The sequence below is a fragment of the Hyla sarda genome, chromosome 3 (assembly GCF_029499605.1).
Source record: "Hyla sarda isolate aHylSar1 chromosome 3, aHylSar1.hap1, whole genome shotgun sequence".
Lineage (NCBI taxonomy): Eukaryota > Metazoa > Chordata > Amphibia > Anura > Hylidae > Hyla > Hyla sarda.
In genome coordinates, this window is record NC_079191.1 from 73,087,326 (window position 1) to 73,112,555 (window position 25,230).

The 25,230-nt window shown below is 43.6% G+C and overlaps 1 protein-coding gene and 1 non-coding gene across 4 annotated transcripts in view; both read right to left on the minus strand.

Annotated features, from left to right (window-relative positions):
* The window catches only part of ATAD2B (ATPase family AAA domain containing 2B), a 173,961-nt gene that overhangs the window by 115,974 nt on the left and 32,757 nt on the right, over positions 1 to 25,230 (minus strand). For all 3 annotated transcript variants that reach the window (XM_056564326.1, XM_056564325.1, XM_056564327.1), the window contains exons 7-11: positions 19,935 to 20,054; positions 13,909 to 13,984; positions 2,352 to 2,453; positions 1,469 to 1,580; positions 661 to 776 (exon numbers count right to left, since the gene is read on the minus strand). In XM_056564326.1, the coding sequence (XP_056420301.1) occupies positions 661 to 776; positions 1,469 to 1,580; positions 2,352 to 2,453; positions 13,909 to 13,984; positions 19,935 to 20,054 (526 nt within the window). The remainder of the gene's footprint in view (positions 1 to 660; positions 777 to 1,468; positions 1,581 to 2,351; positions 2,454 to 13,908; positions 13,985 to 19,934; positions 20,055 to 25,230) is intronic.
* LOC130363319 (U2 spliceosomal RNA) lies at positions 24,973 to 25,169 on the minus strand. Its single transcript, XR_008891789.1, has one exon. It is a non-coding gene; the product is annotated as a U2 spliceosomal RNA (small nuclear RNA).

The window sequence follows — 25,230 nt, forward strand, 5'->3', positions numbered from 1 at the left end:
GCCGGCTGCAATTCCCAGCACAGCTGATTTCCACCTCCCAATTCTACATCCTCTTCATTCTCAGGATCACTCAGTGAGTCTCAGAGGTTGGACCCAGGACTGAAATCCTTGCGATCCTTTGAATCAAGATGATTAACCTGAAAACACTTGTGTGCTGTATATGTACAAGCACATAGGGGGAGATTTATCAAAACCTGTGCAGAGAAAAAGTTGCCCATAGCAACCAATCAGATTGCTTCTTTCATGTTGCAGAGGCCTTGTTAAAAATGAAAGTAGCGATCTGATTGGTTGCTATGGGCAACTCAGCAACTTTTCCTCTGCACAGGTTTTGATAAATCTCCCCCTATGTCCTGAGCTTTCAGCTTGTGCTGCAAAAAATATACTGTATGTTGCTGGTTTAAAGCTCCTGCAATAAAGTCAATCAGCCATGGATCCCGAGGAAGAAGACCGAGGTGGTTTGTAACCGGTTCTGAGTAGTGGCAATGCTGCTGTCTTTACAATCACATAATAATTAAACTAAAAATATTCTGTGAATATATGTGAAATGTAGTCTTCAAACTGTGCACCTCCAGATGTTGCAAAACTAGAGTTGTAGCTTTGCAATAGTTAAAAGGTCCACAGTTAGGAGACCACTGATAATGTGTTATAGACAGCACTTACCTAGGAGGCTGAATTTTGAACTTCTCAAAGATTTCCGGATACATAAGGGGGAAAACTACCATTTCTTTTAATGCATAAATGTGCTGACTCATACCGCCTACACTGTCAAAGCGAACCTGAAAGATATAGAGCAAAATACAAGTATAGATAAATCCAGTATTCAATTCCAAATACAGGAACCATGCAGGCAAAACCGGCGACACTGTATTATGCCTAGTGCAGGGCCTAAAGGGCAGAGAATGACTCCGATACACAGATCATAAGAGATATTCCTGCAATAGGAATAATACAGTGCACCAGCTTCGGCAAGCGTTTTCCTCTAAAGAGCCATTTTTAATAGGAGTCATTTTGTCCCTACATATTGCAGAGACTTTATCACCAAACCACAAAGAATGAGAAAGGGGACTAAACTATTCTTTCAGGTGTGTAAGAGAATCTTTCTGTGCTAGTTCTCAAGTTGACAATTTGGCAAACTTTGGAGCACCTTAAAGCCTCACGGTTATTTGAATAAACTTTTGACATGTTGTCCAGACAGGTCAAATGTTTAGATTGCATTATGTCTCCCAAGATCTGCTGCGATCGTGATGTCATATCTTATGCAAAAAAAACAAAAACATCTATGTCTTTACAACGCCATCAAAATAGAAAAACAAAGGCAAAAACTATTCACTTCAGTGGAACTGAGCTGCAATGCCACACAATGGGGCTTTTTTTTTTTTTTTTTTTAACCAAATTGGCTCAGTTATTCTATTCTATGTTTTCTACTAATATGTAAAACATGAAATGTTCTGTCACCTACAACACTCACCGAGCGATCAAGGTTCATTGGGTCTATATCAGCCAGACTGGCACCAACTTTTACCCGTTCACGCAAGATGCCGCTGGCTAAATCCTCGGCTCTAAGGTTCATGGGTAGACACCTGTAATACAGAGTGAGGAAATGGACAAATGTGACTCACTTGAAAGTTAAATGGAAGTCTGTCCGAAAAGATTAACTAGTTCTTATTCTAAGAGATTTTCTGCTTTATAGGAGTCCAATGCCAGAATTTTAACCAAATCAATGCCAAACACTGAGAGACTGGTGGTTTTATCATATTCAATTAATCAGTGCAATTTACATGATTGTGTACACTGAAACGGACATCAGATCTTCTCTATATGAACATGTGATTGTGTATGACTGCCGCAGTGTTTGCCATAAGCCCATGCATAAAACATTCATGCAGCGACTTCGTGGGGTGGGGTGGAATGGGATTCAGCGGCGCTGACCAGGACAAGCACATCTGTTAGTCAACTTGTTTTAAAAAAGTCTGTGTAGTTTTGACACTGACCAGTGTCGTTTTTATCAATTAATAGTTTTGTTTTAGTTTACCACAGATGCATAAAACATGACTCCAGAATGAAGAGCGCTTGCTCTCTGGTGCCACCTGATAGAGTTAGTGCCCCTGAAAGTCAAAATTCGCCACCTATAACACACAACGGAACCTTCTGCAGACCGCTGTTTTGGGGTTAGCTAAAACGTAATTTGATGTCAACAAACCAGGAACGCCAAATGGTGTGAATTCTATGTTGCAATAATTGAATTCTTTTCATATTCTAAAGAATTAAAGGCCCTATTTTAGAAGATGGAATGCTATTCTTGGTACTCAAGAAAAAAACTAAAGCTTTGAGAATGGGAATTTGTACAATACCTGTTCCTTGCTTTGGCCATACTCTTGGACTTCCTTCTTTCAAACCGTTCTTCATCTGAAGAGGAAGTTGTATCACTGCTGTGAATCGCATGTTTCTTCCGTCTACAGAGCAAAGTAAGGGAGCAGATCAATTATAATCTCTTATCAGTATTAAATTATGTATAATTTAAATATTTAATTAGAATAAAAAAAAAACACTTGGAATGTCAGAGAAATGTCAAAGCCTTTGATAGGTTAGGGTCTGGTTGCAGAGACCAACATTGGTGACTAGTTCAACTACCATATATACTTGAGTATAAGCTGAGTTTTTCTGCACGATTTTTCGTGCTGAAAACGCCCCTCTCGGCTTATACTCGAGTGAACTCTCCGCCTGTCAATCCCTTCTCAGTGGTCTTCAACCTGCAGACCTCCAGAAGTTGCAAAACTACAACTCCCAGCCGATGGCTATCCGGGCATGCTGGGAGTTGAAGTTTTGAAACCTCTGGAGGTCCGCAGGTTGAAGACCACTGCGGCCTTCGTCATCATCCAGACCCCCCCGTTTAGTTTTCTACTCACCTCCCCTCGGTGGCAAGGAAGGGTGAGCTGGTCCGGGCCATCTATGCTGTAGGGAGTGTCCGGGAGGGAGGGTTAGTCATTCCGGGCTGTCCATTTTCACTGGGGGGGGGGGGGGGGGCCCTCTTCTCCTCGCTCCGGGCCTGCCCCAGACTAGTGACGTTACCTTGACGGCGACGCACAGGGACACGCATGAACGTCCCTTTGCAGCGTCATCAAGGCAACATCACTAGTCCGGGGCCCGGAGAACAGGCGGTGGAATTTCCACCTCAAATTAAAGCCCATAGACTTCTATGGGATTCCGCACTCCCATTCACACTTTTGAAATTCCAAAAGCAGAATTTCGGAAGTGTGAATGGGAGTGCGGAATCCTATAGAAGTCTATGGGCTTTAATTTGAGGTGGAATTTCCGCCTTGTAAATAGACCCTCAGTCTAGAGAGCCTGTCCCCTGCACTGAGGAGAAAAATGGGGAGGGAAGTGGTGGAGGTGACAGACCTCAACTGATTAACACTGCACAGAGGCATGTCAAAAGTTTGGATTTTGTCCACTAATAATTTTTGTTACACTTTCAGCAACAAAAAATAAAAAAATAAAAACTGAGCTATGATGACTAGAATTATAACTAAAATCTATCAACATTTTCGTCAACTGACTAAATGTTAGAAAAGAAAGATTTGGGAAGAGATTCCATCAGCAAATCATAATCGTTTTTGTCTTTAATCAAGGTTTAAACCTTAAAAAGGGAAACTGAAAGCCAATTCACCAGCACTAAACTTAACACACAGGTTTAAAGTGCCAGCACCGGATCGGTGTCTCCTTTCTGGTGATTCAGCCTGAATTGTTAGTATGGTAATTAACCTCCTTTTGCGCAATGGAGGCACGAGCCGGCGTACCCGGACTCCCTGCCTTTTCCCCTCTGCTCCTACAGGCCCGTCCGCCTTGCGCTCACATGGGCGAGTAAATGGGGGCAAAAGGGAACAGAGCAATGTTTGCGCCTCCATTCAACAAAGGGGGTTTATTACCATACTAGTCTAATATCAGCTAAGTCTCAGAATGGCGGCACCAATCCGGGTAAGTTATGCATCATTTTAATACGGTTCACTTGCCTTATAACGCTGTGTACTGGGTTTAATGCGGGTGAACTAGCTGTCTGTTTTCTTCAAATACCATAAGTAGTAGGCTAATAGCCATTTACTTCAGGACTATATAATCCATTTTTTAATTAACCCCTTAAGCACCAAGCGTTTTTCTGTTTTTGCACTTTAGTGCATTTTTTGCGCCACCAATTCTACTTTGTAATGACGTCAGTCATTTTACCCAAAAATCTACTGCGAAATGGAAAAAAAATCATTGTGCGACAAAATGGAAGAAAAAACACAATTTTTTGTCAATAAAAATGACAGCTTCTCTTTATTCTGTAGGTCCCTACGATTAAAATAATACCCTACTTATCTAGATATCTAGAGATATCATCCTCTGAAACCGACGCCTCGGACTCGGAAAGACCTAATTATCAATCATGGAACCGGTCCCCATACTCCACTCGGTATCGGGGTGCCTATCGTGGCAACAACAGAGGTTGGGGCAAGAAATCAAGACCGCGGGGCTCATCCACAAAACGTGGAAACTCTGGAGAAACCCAGGGCTCTGGTTCACAATCCTCTACTGTACCCTCTGTACCATCTGGCTCAACATCCTCTTCTACAACTTCCGGTTTTTTAGTGAAGGACACACAAGTGCCCCCTCGAATGTGACAGTTGAGGACAACCAGATAATCAATTTATCTTCACATCTGCTATCTGAGGCCGAGATCTCATTGTTAAAACATGGCCTCTCGTTTGTCCCGGTGAATAAACCTGATATATTTGGGTGGATCAAGGATCTCCACCTTTTTGGTAGAAGGCTAAAGTGGAAAAAATTCTTTTTTCACCATGATAAAAAATCATGCCAAGAATTAGGGATTGACCAAGAGGACCTGAGAGGAGTTTCTACTTTGGCCTCCTTATTAGAGGAGGCAGAGAGAGGGATTGGTTTGGGCACCTTTTCCACTTGTCATCTTAAAAGTACAAGACCTGCCCCGTCGGGGGACCGAGACTGCATCGATGTCTTTATAGACATCGCCTGTAGTGACATCGAGGCGAGATTGTGTGACTTCAGGATACCGACACACAATCTTACCAGAGTTGAACAAGATGCCCTCAAAGAGCTACAGTCTGATCGTACAATCATTATAAAACCCTCGGACAAGGGAGGGAATTTGGTCATACTAGACCATAAGGCCTATGTGAGTATGTGTACTAGTATTCTGTCAGATGAGACGACTTACCGTGTTCTAGAAAGGGACCCTACCACTATCTTTCTGAAGGAACTGAAGGAGATATTGATACAAGCAAGAACTGATTGCTTAATTGATGAACGCGAATATGATTTTTTGTTACCAAATGCACCACGTCTCGCTACATTCTATGGACTACCCAAAGTCCACAAGGGCTTGGACCCGCTTAAATGTAGACCTATAGTATCCGGAGTGGGCAACCTAACCCAGAATATAGGTATCTACTTGGACGAGGTCCTCCGCCCTTTTGTATTATGCTTACCGTCCTATTTACGAGACACGATGGACCTCCTGCTTAAGATCCAGGACATCATCATGGAGGAAGATTATTGGTTATGTTCAATTGATGTCGAAGCGCTTTACAGCTCAATACCCCACAATTTTGGGATTAGTGCAGTGGCACATTACCTGCGTAGTCGGAGTATCCATCATGCCGCGCACAATCAATTTATCCTCACTCTTTTGGAATTTGTCCTCAACAGGAACTTTTTTATTTTTTCCTCACGCTTTTACCACCAGCTCAGGGGCACTGCCATGGGCAGCCCAGTGGCACCCACCTATGCCAACTTGCTCCTGGGCTGGTGGGAGGAAGCGATTGTTTTTGGGGAGGATAACTCTCGCTTCCACCACCATATCATCTACTGGGGCCGCTACATTGATGACGTGGCGGTCATCTGGAGCGGCCCCAAAGTGGAGTTTGAGAATTTTGTGCAGTCCCTTAATACCAACCCAGTGGGTCTCAAATTTACTTTTGAGATCCACAAGGATTCCCTAGTCTTTTTGGATGTACTGCTGGAACGTAGCAGCAATGGCAACATTAGTACCAAAATCCATAGGAAACCTACAGCTGGCAATAGCCTACTCATGTGGTCCAGTCACCATCCTTTTTCCCTTAGGAATGGGATTCCCAAGGGACAGTATCTAAGACTCAAAAGGAACTGCTCCTCGGAACAAGTTTTCCATCATGAGGCCAAGGAGTTACGCAGTAGATTTCAACACAGAGGATACCCTAATAGGGTTCTCAAAAAGGCATATATAGAAACAAAACATGTGGACAGATCTACACTCTTATTCTCCAAACCGAAGGCTGGGGATAGGGACCTTCCAACTCGAATTATTGGCACATTTGACGCAGCGGCCAAGGAAATACGCCAAATTTTGACCAATCACTGGCCTATTCTTAAGACAGACCCAGTAGTAGGTTCTTTAGTGGAAGAGACACCCAGGATCACATATAGGAGGGGAAAAAACCTGGGGGATTTTTTGGTACACAGTTTGTACACTCCCCCAAGAGGTCCAGGTACTTGGCTCGACCGCAAAGTATCTGGATCATTCAAATGTGGATCATGTAAAGCGTGCAAATACATGCGTGTTTCCAAAGAATTCCTTAGTCCTAGCACTAATAAGATGTACAAGTGCTATGACTATGCGAACTGCAAAACAAGTAAAGTCATCTACTTGGCTACATGTCCCTGTCCCTTATGCTATGTTGGCAAAACCATGAGGGAAGTAAGGCGTAGGATACTCGAACACATGAGTGACATCAGACATAAGAGGGAAAAACCGTTGTCGCTTCATATGCTTAGGCATCATGCGGACACCCCCTTTAATTTGGATTTCCAAGTCATTGAAGTTCTCAAACCCGACATTAGGGGCGGTGACCTGGATAAAAGACTACTACAAGCCGAAACACGCTGGATATACCGGCTAAAGACCACCACCCCCTATGGTCTTAATGACCAACTATCCTTTTGCCCTTTCATTTGATGTAATTATGGGTACATATTTTATATTACAATTTTCCCATCTTGTATAATACATCTTCTGACCGATGTAAGTGTCTTCACTCACCTGCAATTTATTTATTTATTTATTTAGTTATTTATTCATTCATTTATGATTATATATACATCATCTAATTTACCTCATGCTTACCATTCTTAGATTGTATTTACGCTATTTCACTAGTATCTCAACATTGGCCCAGTCTATATACATCTACATTTTTCTAAATGTTTATTATCCTTAGTTATGAGTTAATATTTCAGTCCCTTATACGTCCCATACGTTTATTTTTCCAGCGTCTATATAGGGCGCATGCGCGGGGTGGATCGCATCATATCCAAGCCTCGCTTTGGGGTTTATCTATCCACTCATGCGCCTTTTGAAGCGCATTGCGTTCCATTGACTCCGGACATGCGCAGATACATATTTCTTGTCACTTCCGCTTCCGGTCCCGCGGCTTTTTAATCAGACTCGCGGCGTCCAATGTGGCCGCCGCACACTGAGTCCACACATGGGACACCGGGATTGGGTGAGTGCACTGTGGCTGTATTGCCTTGCTTATGTGACCTCCACTTTTGGTAACTACATACCCCTTATATTATATTATTCCATTGCAGGAGTTATCGCCTCCTCTGGAGCCTCCACATTAGGGAGGTGATTCCAGGTTCTTTCATTGCCTCATTCACCTTGTATCCTGGACTGCCTGATACTCTAAACATCCCACATTAGGGTAGGCAATATATATATTATACTATATTTGCTTGTATTATGGGGGCTTTAGTGATGTGACAATAATAACACCCATTGGTCATATGGTGTTTTATTTTATGTTTTTGGTTTTATCTTCAGTACTCTGCTGGAAGTGTTTCTAATCCATCTATAAATCCACCTTTAGTATCTTCGGCCCAACATCTTGTATTATTACATTTGGCGTGTCACACCAGTTATCAGTCTTTAGTTTATTACCATCATACATGGGTAAGACTGGCTCATTATTTGTTTTTGTGTCATCTTTGGTTTTTTCTATCCAAGTTAACTTTGATGTATTTATCTATTAGGTTCTAGCACACTCACTAACATAAGGGAGTGGCAAACAGTGATCCCTGTGGTACTATATCTTTAATATGATGCTGGGCTGTTTCATATCTACCCAATTACTATTGGAGGTATATATTATTATCATACATTTTTTATACTTTATACTTCATACATTTGATAGTGTTGTTAAAATATGGAACTCTGACAGGTGGTTTTGTCATCTTATTTTTACAGTACTTACCTTGGACAAGGGACATATTCTTCATCTACTCATAATACAATTAAGGATCCACATTTTTTCCATTGTGGCCAGTGTGGGATGTTTTATCTACTTCTCATACATTTATCTATCATTACTCAGTATTAATGTGCGGTTATTATATTTTTGTATCACGTTTGCTTCACTTGTTTGTTTATCACTTTGATTATTATTTGTGATATGTTGACTGCTCCCCTGAGCCCTGATGAACCCCTAACTATAAGTGAGGGTGAAACGCGTAGGTCATTAGGAGTAAGAATATACACATATTAAGTCATTATATTGTTCATTTTTCATGTTTATGTGACTTATATTATCCCTACTCCCTGTCCACACATTGTAGTGAGGGCAAGGGGTTAGACTAGGTAGGGTCGGCTAGGTCAGGTTCTTCACCTGTACCCCCAACCCCCTCCCTTGGTCTGTTGCTCATTATTCAGTGCTATATCTGATACCTTTCTCAGCACTGTATTGTGAGGCATGGTTTTTTCTATTATCTTTATTAATAAAATTATGCATTTTTTAGCTTGATGCGTTCTTTGTGGCCTCATTGGTAGATTTCAGTAGCGTTATTATTTTGGTAAATTGTCTCCAAGGGCATATACATCATTGGCTGAAGGACCATACATTTCCTTTTTTCTGATTTTTGCCCTACTTATCTAGGTTTGATTTTGTCGTACTTTTGGAAAAAATAACTACATGCACGAAAATTAATACATTTAAAATTGTCATCTTCTGACCCCTATAACTTTTATTTTTCCACGTACGGGGTGGTTTGAGGGCTAATTTTTTTGCGCCGCGATCTGAAGTTTTAACCGGTACCATTTTTATTTGGAGCAGACTTTTTGATTGCGTATTTATGGTCACTTTTCATACCATGAAAAAAGGAATAAAAAGCAATTTTGGACTTTGGAATTTTTTTGCAAGTACACCATTGATCGTGCGGTTTAATTTACAATATATTTTTATAGTTGGGACATTTACGCACGTGGCGATACCATAAATGTTTACTTTTATTATGGTTATATATTTATTATATGGAATTTGGGAAAGGGGGGGGTGATTTAAACTTTTAATAAGGAAGGGGTTAATGTGTGTGTTTTTAAAACTTTTTTTTTTTTTTTAACACTTAGTCCCCTTAGGGGACTTTTAGGTGGAATCAATTGATTCCTCATACAGCTCAATGGGGTTACATACAATCCCATCAATCTGTGTGCTCTGAGCTCAAATGATAAAGCTTGGTCCTGCCAGGCTTTATCATTCTGAGCACCGATGCCACCGCAGCAGGAGAGGTAAGCCCTCAGGCTAACTCAGGAGTGGATTGCGCTGCGATCGTGCTGCGGGGGGGGGGCAATCCACCCCACTGGACCACCAGGGATGGGATACAGGCACCTTTAGACGCTGCTGTCAACTTTGACAGCGGCGATCTAAAGGGTTAACAACTGCCCACGGCGATCATATTAACGATGGCCCCCAGCTACAGGAATCAGCTGGGGGCTGGCCGGTATGAAGCGGGTTCGAGTCGGGAGCCCGCGTCATACACTGTTAACCCCTTAACGACGCAGGACGTATATTTACGCGCCGCGATCCCGCATCATATCGCGTCGGTCCCGGCGCTCATCAACGGCCGGGACCCGCGGCTAATACCACACATCGCCGATCGCGGCGATGTGCGGTATTAACCCTTTAGAAGCGGCGGTCAAAGCTGACCGCCGCTTCTAAAGTGAAAGTGACCCGGCTCAGTCGGACTGTTCGGGACCGCCGCGGTGAAATCGCGGCGTCCCGAACAGCTGACCGGACACCGGGAGGGCCCTTACCTGCCTCCTCGGTGTCCGATCGGCGAATGACTGCTCCGTGCCTGAGATCCAGGCAGGAGCATTCAAGCGCCGGTAACACTGATCACAGGCGTGTTAATACACGCCTGTGATCTGTGTAAAAGATCAGTGTGTGCAATGTTATAGGTCCCTATGGGACCTATAACACTGCAAAAAAAATGTAAAAAAAAAAGTGTTAATAAAGGTCATTTAACCCCTTCCCTAATAAAAGTTTGAATCACCCCCCTTTTCCCATAAAAAAAAATAAGTGTAAAAAAAAAAAATATATAAACATATGTGGTATCGCCGCATGCGTAAATGTCCGAACTATAAAAATATATCATTAATTAAACCGTACGGTCAATGGCGTACGCGCAAAAAAATTCCAAAGTCCAAAAAAGCGTATTTTGGTCACTTTTTATACCATTAAAAAATGAATAAAAAGTGATCAAAAAGTCAGATCAAAACAAAAATCATACCGATAAAAACTTCAGATCACGGCGCAAAAAATTAGTCCTCATACTGCCCTGTACGTGGAAAAATAAAAAGTTATAGGGGTCAGAAGATGACATTTTTAAACGTATAAATTTTCCTGCATGTAGTTATGATTTTTTCCAGAAGTGCGACAAAATCAAACCTATATAAGTAGGGTATCATTTTAACCGTATGGACCTACAGAATAATGATAAGGTGTTATTTTTACCGAAATATGCACTGCGTAGAAACGGAAGCCCCCAAAAGTTACAAAATGTCGTGTTTTTTTTTCGATTTCGTCGCACAATGATTTTTTTTTTCGTTTCGCCGTGCATTTTTGGGTAAAATGACTAATGTCACTGCAAAGTAGAATTGGTGACGCAAAAAATAAGTCATAATATGGATTTTTAGGTGGAAAATTGAAAGGGTTATGATTTTTAAAAGGTAAGGAGGAAAAAGCGAAAGTGCAAAAACTGAAAAACCCTGAGTCCTTAAGGGGTTAATGGCCATTGGACGACCATAGACATCCATGGTCGTTATCGGGTTAAAGCATTTTTCCAGAATTTGCAGTACACTTTAAACTTAGTGGGCTAAAACGGTGGCCCTCCAGCCGGCTGTCCGGGCATGCTGGGAGTTTAAGTTTTGCAACATCTGGAGGGCCACCATTTGAGACCAATGCTTTAAATTATATTTGACTAAGTCTACTGTAGAATTAGTCGACAACTAAAACATATCAGATGACTAAAATATGACCCATGTCACAACACCGTTGTTCCCCGTCAAGAACGGGCGTTAAAATCCTTTTTTTTTTCTTGTGTGATTTTAACGGCCGTTCTCGTGACGGGGAACAATGGGCAACAACGGGTCCCGACGGCTCCCCTTTACAATTATGGGGGCTGTCTGGTGCCGTTTTTTTTACGGAAATAGTGGGAGAAAAAAAGACTGTTTAAGCAGTATTTTTTTCTCCTGCTATTTTCCCCGACTCCCCTGATGGCCGTCACACGACTGTGTGATAAGGTCGTGTGAATGTAGCCGAAAACTAAAATCAAAATTTGCTGTCAACATTAACTATGCCTCTGACTTGTCAAAAGTTCCTCCTCGCCTTCTAAAATCCATAAGTCCTTTATATTTCCAATTGTACTTTGTAATGAAACCTCTCATTTTACCATAAAATGTACGGCGAACCCCCCCAAAAAAAATTTTAGGGAGGAAATTTAAATGCAAACCACAATTTTGCGCATTTTGGAGGGTTTTGTTTTCACACTAAACACTTTACGGTAAACATGACATGTGTTCTTTATTCTGTGGGTCAATACGGTTAAAATGATACCCATAGCTAGATACTTTATTTTTTTTTAAGCGGTAAAAAAATATAAATCAAACTTTTTGTACAAAATAAGTAATGTAAAATCGCCCTAATTTGACCACCTATAACACTTTCATTTTTCTGTATATAGGGCGGTATGAGGGCTCCTTTTTTGCGCCATCATCTGTACTTTTTATCGATACCATATTTGCATATATAAAACTTTTAGATAATTTTTGATAATTTTTTTTAATAAAATGTGACAAAAAAGAAGCATTTTTGGACTTTTTAAATTTTTTTTACGTTTACGCCATTCACCGTACGGGATAATTAACATTATATTTTGATAGTACGGACATTTACGCACGCGGGGATACCAAATATGTTTATAAAAAAAAATTACGCTTTTTGGGGGGAAAATGGGAAAAACTGACAATTTTCATTTTTATTGGGGGAGGGGATTTTTCACTTTTTTTTACTTTTTTTTTTTACATTTTTCTACTTTTATTTTACACTTTTTATGTCCCCATAGGTGACTATCTATAGCAATTGTTTGATTGCTAATACTGTTCAGTGCTATGCATGGGACACAGCACTGCTCAGTATTATCGGTCATCTTCTGCTCTGGTCTGCTCGATCGCAGGCAAGAGCAGAAGACCCCGGGAGACGGCCGAAGCAAGGTGAGGGGACCTCCAGACGCCATGCTGGATCATCGGATCCCCGCGGCAGCACTGGGGGCGATCCGATCATCCATTCAAAGTACCGCACTGCCGCAGATACTGTGATCTGTATTGATCACAGCATCCGAGGGGTTAATGGTGGACATCCGCGCGATCACGGATGTTGGCCATTACGGGCGGGTCCCCCGCTGCTACTAGCAGCCGGAACCTGCCGTGTATGATGCGATCACCATTCCGATGCTCGCGGTCATACACAGGACGTGAATGTACATCCTGGTGCGGGAAGTCCTGCCAAACATTTACGTCCGTGGTCGTTAAAGGGGCATTCCGGTGGAAAACTTTTTTTTTTTTTTTTTTAAATGAACTGGTGCCAGAAAGTTAAACAGATTTGTAGGGGGCCACATCATGCAGTGGTCGAAACACACTATTTCTGCAAAGAGTCGAGGGCCCCGTACGGGAGATCGCGAGGGGGGCCCCAGTGGTCGGACCCCCGCGATATGAAACTTATCACCTACCCTTAGAATGAGGATAGGTTTCATATCCCGGAGTTCTCCTTTAAAGTCTCTGCTGGTTGTCTAGAATCTGCCAGTCAAGCTCAGCTGGGTGGGTATTGAGCCCCTGTACCTCAGATCTCCAGGTAAGAGACCTCAAATGGCGCCGATATATTCTGCTCTTCCATTGTATGTCCTCCTGACATAGGTACTTCATGGTCTCGGAGGTATCCTATTCAGTTTACACCCTTCAGCCACCATGTGCCTCTCAAATCCCTACTGCAAACCTCCAACCACCATGTGACTCTGTAGCCCTTACAGTATATAATTTAAGGGGGCTATAGTCTATACAGGAAAATAAATAAAAAATAGAATATCGTACAAAAGTTCATTTATTTCAGTGATGCAACTAAAAAGGTAAAACTAATACATGAGACTCATTACATGCAAAGCAAGACAGTTCAAGCCGTGATTTGTCATAATTGTGATGATTATGGCTTATAGCTCATGAAAACCACAAAGCCCCCCCCCCCCCATTACTATGATTTGGGGAGCCATGTCATCTGCTGGTGTTGGTCCATTGTGCCTCATTAAGTCCAGGGTCAACACATCCGTCTACCAGGAGATTTTGTAGCACTTCATGCTCCCTTCCGCAGACAAGTTGCATTACTGAAATAAATGAACTTTTGTATCATATCCTAATTTTTCGAGTTTCACCTGAATGTTGACAAGATTTTTGGGGTGGCACAGTTCTAAGAGCTACAATATGATTTAATGAAGTATTGTTAGCCTGGAAAAACAAACTAACTGCAATCTTTTACATACCGGATATGGCTTCTTCTTGCAGGAGACCTGTGTGTATCAAACAAAGTGCTTTGTCGCTTTTTTTGATGTGCTGGCTCTAAAAGACAAATAGAGAATCTTTATATGGGCGTATGTGGTTCACAGACAAAAGGCGCAGACACTGCTGATGTATTATAACATTTGACAAATTGACATGTCAGAAGAGGAGACAGGTCATCACATTATATACAGTGCCTTGCAAAAGAATTCACCCCCCTTGTTTTTCATATTTTGATGCCTCACAACCTGGAATTAACATGGATTGTTTGAGGATTTTGATCATTTAATTTACAGAACATACCCACAACTTTGAAGCTTTTGTTTTTTTTGGTTTAAAGGGTACCTTTCATCAAAAAAAACTTGATATATTATAGATTAATGTATGCAGAATAACTTTCCAATAGCATGTTATTAAAAAATATGCTTCTTTCTATTTAATTTTCCACTTTGAAAAAATTACTACTAGGGGTCTCCCTACCAGTCCTTTTTTATAGATTTCAGACTCATGCAGGAGTCCTAAATCTCAGACTGTATCCGGGACACAGACAAGCGCAACATTGCTCCCTGGCAGTGAGCAGTACTGAGTTTGTCTGTGTTCCGGATACAGTCTGAGATTTAGGACTCCTGCATGAGTCTGAAATCTATAAAAAAGGACTGGTAGGGAGACCCCTAGTGGTCACTTTTTCAAAGTTGAAAATTAAATAGAAAGAAGTATATTTTTTAATAAGATGCTATCGGAAAGTTATTCTGCATACATTAATCTATAATATATCAAAAGTTGATGAAAGGTACCCTTTAATTTATTGTGAAGCAAAAAACAAATGGGACAAAATAACAGAAAAAGTCAATGTACTTAACTATTCACCACCATAAAGTCAATACTTTGTAGAGCCACCTTTTGCGGCAATCAAAGCTCCAAGTCCCTTTGGATATGTCTCTGTGAGCTGCCACATCTTACCACTGGGATTTTTGCCCATTCCTCCTTGCAAAACTGCTCCAGCTCCTTCAAGTTGGATGGTTTGCGCTTGTGAACAGCAATCTTTAAAGGGGTATTCCAGGCAAAAACTTTTTTTTATATATCAACTGGCTACGGAAAGTTAAACAGATTTGTAAATTACTTCTATTAAAAAATCTTAATCCTTCCAAAAGTTATTAGCTTCTGAAGTTTTCTGTCTAACTGCTCATTGATGATGTCACGTCCCGGGAGCTGTGCATGATGGGAGAATATCCCCATAGGAACTGCACAGCTCCTGGGACGTGAGTCATCAGAGAGCAGTTAGACAGAAAACAACAACTCAACTTCAGAAGCTAATAACTATTGGAAGGATTAAGATTTTTTTTAATCGAAGTAATTTACAAATCTATTTAACTTTCCAGAGCCAGTTCATATATATAAAAAAAAGTTTTTGCCTGGAATACCCCTTTAAGTCTGACCGCAGATTTCCGGCTGGATTGAGATCTGGGCTTCAACTAGGCCATTCCAACACATTTACACGTTTGCTAAAGCAACACTTGAGTGGTTTAAGGGGAGTGTGTTTGGGGTCATTGTCCTGCTGGAAGGTGAACCTCCGTCCGAGCCTCAAATCATGCACACAGTGGTACAGGTTTTGCTCAAAAATATCCCTGTATTTAGCAACAGGCATCAGTAACCAAACACTGCAATGAAGACCAAGGAACTCTACAAACAAGTAAGGGACAATGTTGAGAACAAGTCAGCGTTAGGTTATAAAAAAAAAAATCCATCTTTCCCTCAACCATGACCAGTTTCCCAGTCCTGGCTGCTGAAAAAACATCCCCACAGCAGGATGCTGCCACCACGTTTCACCGTGGTAATGTGATGTGTTGGGTTTGCACCAGACATAGCATTTTCTTTGATGGCCGAAAAGTTCAAATTTTAGTCTCATCAGACCAGAGCACCTTCTGCCATACATTTTGGGAGTCCCCCAATGTATGGCAGAAGGTGCTCTGGTAATGGCTTTCTTCTGGCCACTCTGCCATAAAGCCCAACTCTATGGAGCGTACAGCTTATTGTCGTCCTATGTACAGATCCTCCAGTCTCTGCTGTGGAACTCTGCAGCTTTTCCAGGGTTACCTTAGGTCTCTGTGCTGCCTCTCTGATTGATGCCCTCCTTTCCCGGTCTGTGAGTTTTGGTGGGGGGCCATCTCTTGGCAGGTTTGCTGTTGTGCTGATGTTTTTTCCATTTGGTTATGATAGATTTGATGGTGCTCCTGGGGGATCATCAAAGATTTGGATTTTTTTTTATAACCTAACGCTGACTTGTTATCAACAACATTGTCCCTTACTTGTTTGGATAGTTCCTTGGTCTTCATGGAAGTATTTGGTTACTGATGCCTCTTGCTTAGGTGTTGCAGCCTCTGGGGCCCAAAAAAGGTGTGTATATGTAATGACAGATCATGTGACACTTAGATTGCACAAAGCTGGACATCATTTCACTAATCATGTGACTTCTGAAGGTGATTGGTTGCACCAGAGCTTTTTATGGGCTTCCTAGCAAAGGGGGTGAATACATATGCACATGCCAATTTTCGGTTTTCTATTTCTAAACAATAGTTTTATTTACCGTATTTTTCGCCGTATAAGACGCACTTTTTCTGCGTCTTATGGGGGGGGGGGGAGTTGGTGCGTCTTATACGGCGAATACACCCCTATCGCGGCGGTCCCTGCGGCCATCAACGGCCGGGACCCGCGGCTAATACAGGACATCACCGATCACGGTGATGCCCTGTATTAACACTTCAGACGCAGCGATCAAAGCTGACCACCGCATCTGAAGGGAAAGTGACACTAACCCGGCTGTTCAGTCGGGTTGTTCGGGACCGCCGCGATTTCACCGACTGAATAGCCGGGTTAGTGCTTACAGGACACCGGGAGGGACCTTACCTGCCTCCTCGGTGTCTTCTCTGTTCAGGGATCCCCTGTATGGCAGGCGCTCTCCTTCCTCGTCATCACGTCACGTACGTGCGTCGGCGTGCGTAACGACAGCGACGGAGAGCGAGGATACCCGGCCGGCAGAAGAGGTTCCGGAGCGACGGGGACACGGCGACAGCGATGGAGCGACATCCAGGGCAGCGGTGACGGGTCCGGAGCGGCGTGGACACGCGAGTATTACCTCCTATGCAGTGGTCTTCAGCCTGCGGACCTCCAGATGTTGCAAAACTACAACTCCCAGCATGCCCAGACAGCCAACGGCTGTCCGGGCATGCTGGGAGCTGTAGTTTTGCAACATCTGGAGGTCCACAGGTTGAAGACCACTATTGGGTTAAAAATCTTTATTTTTTTAGATTTTGCACCTATAAATTGGGTGCGTCTTATACGCCGGTGCGTCCTATAGGGTGAAAAATACGGTATATATTTTTCTCATTTAACTTCACCAATTTAAACTATTGTGTTCTGATCCATCACATAAAACTCAGATTACAAAACACTGAACTTAAGGCTATAATGTACCAAAATACGATGAAAAGTCAAGGTGGGGGGGTGAATACTTTTTCAAGGCGCACACACACACACACACACACACACACACACACACACATTAAATGTGTGTGATCATATAAATTGACAACTGGGTGTTCTCATTCCCTTTGTCTCCTTACAGCATTATCCTGTCGGCACTGATTGGAGTGTCAGAGACTAGAGATTGGTAGTGTCAATTGCCAATTTATTCATATATTTCTATGCTTTACTATAGACGCAACTGTTGGATAGCTGAATTAGTTATCTCGTTTTATAGTACCTGACCCCCTTTCAGTGCCATAACAGACCACAAAAGCCAAGTTCTTTGGCTTAGTAACCCCTTCAGATTTTGAAGCTGATAAACTAGACAGTAGACCAGGCATGATGAGAGTTTGATTTTTGCACCAGATGGAAAGGCAGATGCTGAAGATCACTAACACTTCATTTTATACATAGTTGTATAAGTTGTATAGTAAAGATCTTGTCCCTCAGTAAGTTATTCTTGCAGGTGTCCCAGATATAGAGTAGCCCCATTACTCTTATCAATTTGCCTGCCATGTAGGGTTTACTTTTTTATCTTGGTTCAAAATCTGAAAAAACAAAAGGCTGGGACTCATTTAGCCCCTTAAGGACCAAGCCCATTTTGACATTAAAGAGTAACTCCCATCATCTTTTTTTTTTTTTTTTCCCCCCTGTCCCTGCCTATTGCCCATCTATCCCTAACTGCCTTTAATAATTTTTTTTTTTACTATATTAAAAATGCCTTTTTGTCTTCCTGGTAGTGTGCCAGGCAGACTTCCCCAGCAGGCGCGACGTCACTTATTCCTTCAGGGGCCAACTTCCGACCTTAGTTCACCTATACAGGGTGCCTCCAGCTGTTTCACCGCTACAACTCCCAGCTTGCCCTGACATCTATTGGCTGTCAGGCCATGCTGGGAGTTGTAGTGGGGAAACAACTGGAGACAAACTGTGGTGAAAACAGTATCTGTGTTATGGCGATGGCCGCAGCTGCCGCACATCCCGCACCCCAAAACCCGCACCGCGCAAAATGGTTGGGGAAATGAATGTGGGGAAGGTTTCGCTTTCACGTCGTACAATTTACGGTAAAAATGACATGTGTTATTTATTCTGGGGGTCAATACGATTAAAATGATACCCGTGATTATATACTTTTCTATTATTGTTGCGCTTTAGAGAAGAAGAAAAAAAATCGCAAACTTTTTAACTAAATTAGTATGCTTAAAATCATTCTATTTTGACAACCTATAACTTTTTCATTTTTTTGTATAAGTGGCGGTATGAGGGCTCACTTTTTGTACCATGATCTGTACTTTTTATTGATACCACTAGAGATGAGTGAACTTACAGTAAATTCGATTCGTCACGAACGTCTCAGCTCGGCAGTTGATGACTTATCCTAATTAGTTCAGCCTTCAGGTGCTCCAGTGGGCTGGAAAAGGTGGATACAGTCCTAGGAAAGAGTCTCCTAGGACTGAATCCACCTTTTCCAGCCCATCGGAGCACCTGAAAGCTGAACTAATTTATGCAGGATAAGTCATCAACTGCCGAGCCGAGAAGTTCGTGACAAATCGAATTTACTGTAAGGTCGCTTATCTCTAGATACCACATTTGTGTATATAAAACGTATACATTTTTGTATAAATTTTTTTTTTAAATAAAATGTGACAAAAAAAGCATCAATTTTGCGCATTTTTTTATGTTCACCATAACATTATATTTTTTATGTCCACCATAACATTATATTTTAATAGCTCGGACATTTACACACATGGCGATACCAAATATGTGTAATAATAATTCACTGGGATGAATCTTCTGCTCTGGTCTGCTCGTTCTCAGACCAGAGCAGAAGACCCAGGGAAGGTGGCGGAGGCAGGTGAGGGGACCTCCGTGCGCCGTTCTGGATGATCGGATTGGATCTGTATTGATCACGGCATGTGAGGGGTTAATGGCAGACATGCGTGCGATCACGGACAGTGACGGCGGATCACTGGCTGCGATCAGCAGCAGGGACCAGCCGCACATGATCAGAGCATCGCTCTGATGCTCGCGGTCACATACAGGACGTAAATATACGTCCTGGTGCTGCGGTACTTTACGACCTTTGTCATTAAGGGGTTAATGCCTGGAGATCCTGCGAATAAAAATAGTATTGGCAAACTAGAAAGCTAGAAAGCAATAAGAAAGCACAACAGTAAAAAGATACAGAAGCTTGAAGAAAAAAAAAACAAAAAAACCCCTTGCTGATCACTAGAAGTGGGGGCAGAGTTAGGAACAAGGACACGTATAGTGAATAGTCAATGGGAGGCACAGGGAACTGAGAATATAACTGAGGCGGAATAGCAGTCTTAAATCAGGCCAAGGATGGATGGTGAAGTGAACGTTAAGCAGAAAGCAGTAATACAGTTAAGCTTTGGGAAAAAAAATCCATGCGTAGAGACCTAAATAAAGAGCCGAACTGCACACTGTGATCATTAACTATTTATTAGACACGGCATACATTACCTACCAATAGGAGGAGCTTGGTACCTTTCCACAGTTTTTCTTTGCCGTAAGTTATATGGCCGATCATTTTCTTCTCCTTCTACCTCGGCTTCTTCATCCCCGTCTTCACCTTCCTCCTGGGATTCTACAGACAACAACATTTTTTTTTTTAGCCAGTGAACAACCCTAAAAAAAACATGCAACAGTCAAAAGACAAGAATATTTGTTTTTTTTTCCCTTGAATGTGCTATAACCACTCAATAGATTGTCCTCCAGGATGGGGGACATTTAGTTATAGCGAGGACAGGATTTCCTTGGTTCGTCAGTTAAGTATCCAGCTTTATACAGAATGGATAGGCAGCCGTGCACAGGCACAGATTTACACATTCAGTGCTACGAGAGTTCCAGAAATAGTTAAAGGTGGCAAACTCTTGATTCAGTTTTTGGCTGGGTGCCCAGACAACCCAACCCAACCTATGCCAGTCTTTAGGGGTCACTCCCCACTGAATGCCCTATAACGTTTTGTAGCCAATAAACCTGTGGTGCTGTTCACTGCAGAACCTGCAGCTTCTGGTGGACACAATCCAGAGTGTCCTCCTAATCCGGAGGTCCATGATAGGGGAAAATTTGGTGAATTTCACAGCTTTAGGATTTTCCTCCATTCATGTCAGTTAGTAGGTGCGTGCATCATCATGTGACATGTTCACTACTGCCGCAGAAGGTAGCAGTGATGAGACATAACTAATACAGTCACACAGGCGGCTGATAGCTTCAGTACCATACAAAGCTACCTAAATGTATGGCTGATGGGTTGGGTCTTTGTTCGTTTTCTATGTTTTTTCTTTGTGTAAAACTTGAAACTTTAATAAAAATTTCAGATAAAAATAAATAAATAAAAAAGTATGGCCAGTGGGTTGGGGTCCCAAAGTGTCAAACACATGAACCCCAACTGATTTCAATGGAAGCTTCAGAGTAAAACCACAAAGGAAATAAAGTGACATGCCACTTTTTTGGGCAGTTTACAGGCACCCATTGAAGTCAATGGGAGATATGTATTTATTTTTTAAGTAAAACAGCTTGATTTTTAAAGTTATAATATGTGCAATTTCCACATTAAAAACGATACGGTTAATAGCCAGGTGAATATAAGTCACTAGTGCAATGTTTTAGTACAGTGTTTCCCAACCAGGGTGCCTCAAGCTGTTGCAATACTACAACACCCAGCATGTCCAGACAGCCTTTGGCTGTCTGGGCATGCTGGGAGTTGCAGTTTAGCAACAGCTGGAGGAACCCTGGGTGGGGAAAAGGAGATTTTTTTTTTGTACTCACTGTAAAATTTCTCTCTCGTAGCCTTCATTGGCGGACACCTATACTGATGGGTATATGCTCTTGCCACTAGGAGGCGCTGACACTAGGAAAAAAAGTTGGCTCCTCCCGGACAGGATATACCCGCCCACTGGAAGTGAGGTAATCAGTTTTGTCAAAAAGCAGTAGGAGAAGCCAACAAAGAAATATGTCCAAAAAAGCATCCTGGATAAAAATCCAATAACCAGAATAGACTATCAGGACAAAAATGTAAAAAAAATGGGTGGGTGCGGTGTCCCCCAATGAAGGCTACGAGAAAGATTTTACGGTGAGTACAAAAAAAAAAATCTCCTTTTCTCGGTCGCTTCTTCATTGGGGGACACCTATACTGATGGGACGCACCAAAGCAGCCCCCTAGGGTGGGAAAATACAACCACTAGCGAAAGGGGAGCAGTCCAGAGACTGAACCCACACATCCGTAAGGCCTGCAGGCAAGACCCCAGGCCAGAGACAACCGAGGCCCAGAAACTGAGCTCACAGAGATCCCCGATCCATGGGCTGGGATACCAAGGAAGGGACCATGCTTAGCAGAGACTCTAAACCTACGTCCATATGAAGAGACCAGAAAAAAAGGTTGACTCGGAAACCAGATGGGCAGGAACCACCCTGAAAGTAGTAAAACAACACCAAGGAACACCGCACCGGACAGAGGGCTAGCCAGGCTGGAAAACAAAAAAGAGAAAAGAGAACAACAAGAGAGCCCCATTTAGAGTCAACTGACACACAAAAACAATGCGGAAAGATGCCAGGGAGAGCAACGGGCGCCTGAACAAAAAGTGAGCACAGAAGGCGGAGACCAGAAAAAAAAAAGGAAAGACTGAAACCGGCACTAGAGAGATCTGGCAGATAAGATCAATAACCTGAACTTCCGCAGACCCAAAAACATCTATCCCAGGGGCCCGACGACCCGGAAGGCGAAATGAGCTTGACTGGCAGACTCCGGAAGACTGGAACGCCTTTCATCTCGGGAGTACATGGACAGAAGGAAGAACAGGGAAAAAAAGAAGCAAAACGCCCTGAAAAAGGCATCCCGGAACACCCGAGCGACAGACATGGGAAGTGGAGATTCCCGAGTCTCATGAAAGACTTACACCAGAAGGGTAAGGAAACCCAGTGCCCGAGACCTGAACCATCACTAATACCCAAGAACCAGGAGGGCCAACCTAGAAAAGAAGGCACACCACTGCATCATGAGATAATGTCCAAGACAAGGGGACTAACTGGCCGTGGACCCCAGTGGTCCAACGGACCAGAGCACTCTGGAGGCGACATCCCGCCAGGACAGGAACAGAGGGGGAACGACAGGGAACCCAGCAGGGCACAGGAAGGTTATTCCAGAGACAGAGGTGTTAGTGTAGGACAACTGACACTGTCAAAGGGGATGATGAAAACAGCCTCGAGGGAGATAGCAACGGAAGGACTTCAACAACAGACTGTGACTAGACCGGCTGTCGTCGAGCCATGCATGAGTGCAAAAACTCTGCTAACAGAGGAGAGCATCAATGCTGCATGAGCAGCAGAAGACAACCAAGAAACCGGAAGAGAGCCAGGCTGCAATAGTGGGCAAAAGCAAACGAGTAGAGACAGCCAAAAGATCATCTGAATGCTCACAGCCAAAAAACAAGGGCCCAGCTCTATACCCCACCTATATAGTGGGAATAGAGAGAAGTCTCCATCCTGGTAGTACAAAGCGCTCAGCGAAATAGTCCCCCTAGATGAGGGGAAAACAAGGGGTGGTGGAGAGGAAAAACCATGCCCTGACCCGCCAAGCTCCCTGATCCCTGTACTCCCTGAGGATGGGAGATGAAAAAAGTGCACCAGGCACTGCAGGATCAGAGAAAATGCCACCCCTACGGCAATGGAACAAAGTACTGGGTGTGCGGAGCCCCCAGGAACTCTGCTACAACACCATGAGGTATTGAGGCCTGGTGCTGGGCAAAGATACAAAGATGTGACTAAAAATGCAAGGAACAAGCACACACAGATACAAAGCAACCAATAACATTGAGAGGAACACCCCACCAGGGTGAAACCCTGGGCCAAATGGAAGCCAACGGAGTACACCCGGTCGAGGCAAAGGCAACAGAGCAGGCGCCTGAGCCACCCTGCCCAGGAACTCAGAGACATTTGGGGGGGGGGGGGGAAGAGGTGGGGGAATCAGGTCCATGGCAGCACAAAGGTGCTCAACCGCTGCAGACCTGCGGAAACGAGATCACAGGAAGGCCCGAGGCACACCGCACCGACAGAACGGAAAGTGGGCTATACATGTTCAGGGGGCCCCACACGGAGCTTCACACGGAAGCGAGTCACCGGATAGCAGTCGCGGGAGCGGAAAGAATGGGGAAGGAGACCTGGAGAAGAAGAAAGCCATTCAGACACAGAGTGGCTATCTGGCATATGAACATGGCCACACCTGGTCCCGCCATCAGACCCAAACACAAAAAGTGGGCCACCAGCCTGAAACCCTGAGAATGTGGAGAGGGACCTGGTAAAGTAGGGAACCCCACAAACCAGCATGTAGCGCATTGCAGAGGGCTATGGAACCCCATGGGGAGACCCACTCGGAACTACGTCCAGGCAGTGGATTACCTGCACGTCCGCACGCAGTGGGAAGTTTATGGTTGTTGATCCGACGTAGCAGTAAACTATGGAGACAGCCGCCCGGCTGGCAAGTGGAGGATTCCTGAGCACAAATGGACGCTCCTTCAAACCCTCCCTTATAGTCAGTGGAGCACAGGAGCGCGGCCAACTTATGGGGGACCCAGTGGCGTAGTAGACCATGCAGACTAATGACTGGCAGCAGACTCTTGTGCCTGCAGGAACCCTCTGACAGAGCCCTCACACCAACTGTGAGGTACGGGAAGCCACGGCTATGCACACGGCAGCCCAAAGATGGGAGACCAACAGCAGCGGAAACTGTGCAGACAACAGTCTGGCGTAATGAGTGACCCTCCAGGCGCTGGTGATAAGGGGACATCAGTCAGACAGACAATAACTGTGCCCCTTTGACACATGTGGAAAGGCAGTGAAGCCTAGAAACCATGAATAGAATCCCCATCATCCTGGGAGATCGGGGGAGGTTTAGGAGCCATGGATTGAATCCCCTTTGCCCTGCATAGGGTCCACAGGACATGCCAGGTAACTCCACCGGACAACGTGCACTAACAGTGAGGTACTGGAACTTCAGCCGCCGATACGACAGCCCTTTGAGAAGTGACAGGCAGCAGAGGAGACCATGCAGACCACTGGTATGGGTCCATGAAGACAATGGGTACTCCAGCGGTCACCTCGCACTAGTAGTGGGGTACCGAAATCCAGTTGCGGACGTGGCAGTTGTGAGATGAGGAGTAACAGGTGAGACTGCTGTCTGGTCTAATGAAAGCAGGTGCAATTGTGGACTTTCCCACGGAGACCTCGCCCTGGACGTGGGGATCCGGGACAGCAGCCGCAAATGTGGCAGCCTGTGGAAGAGGGAATAACATACGTACACATCAAAAACACCTGCGGACCTGGAAACATGACATGACAACCGGTAGTAGAAAGGAAAAACAGTCCAGACTGTAACCCCGGTAACTTCCAAAGGATCATGAAATCCCTGGCACGACACGCCACAGAGAGTCACATATGTCCAACAGAGTGAGAACCTTGGTGAAAGCAGGTAAGTCAGAGGAATAACTTCTAGCAGACTTATTTTTTTTTTTGGGTGTACTGTACCCAAAGATACTGCTCTGTCGGGTAACTGCATGGGGAGACAGAAGCAAACTTCGAAACCTGCCCCAGTTCTCAAAAAGAAATCCATTTAATTTATGGTCCCCAGGAAGGGGACATATCCAAGATAAAACTCCGAAGAACAGACAGTACACCTGAGTGGAGCTGTACAGGCAAAGGCAGAAATTTTGTGTTCCGAGATCACAAGTGTGCATGGAAAATAATTCAAAATGCAATTACAGACCACA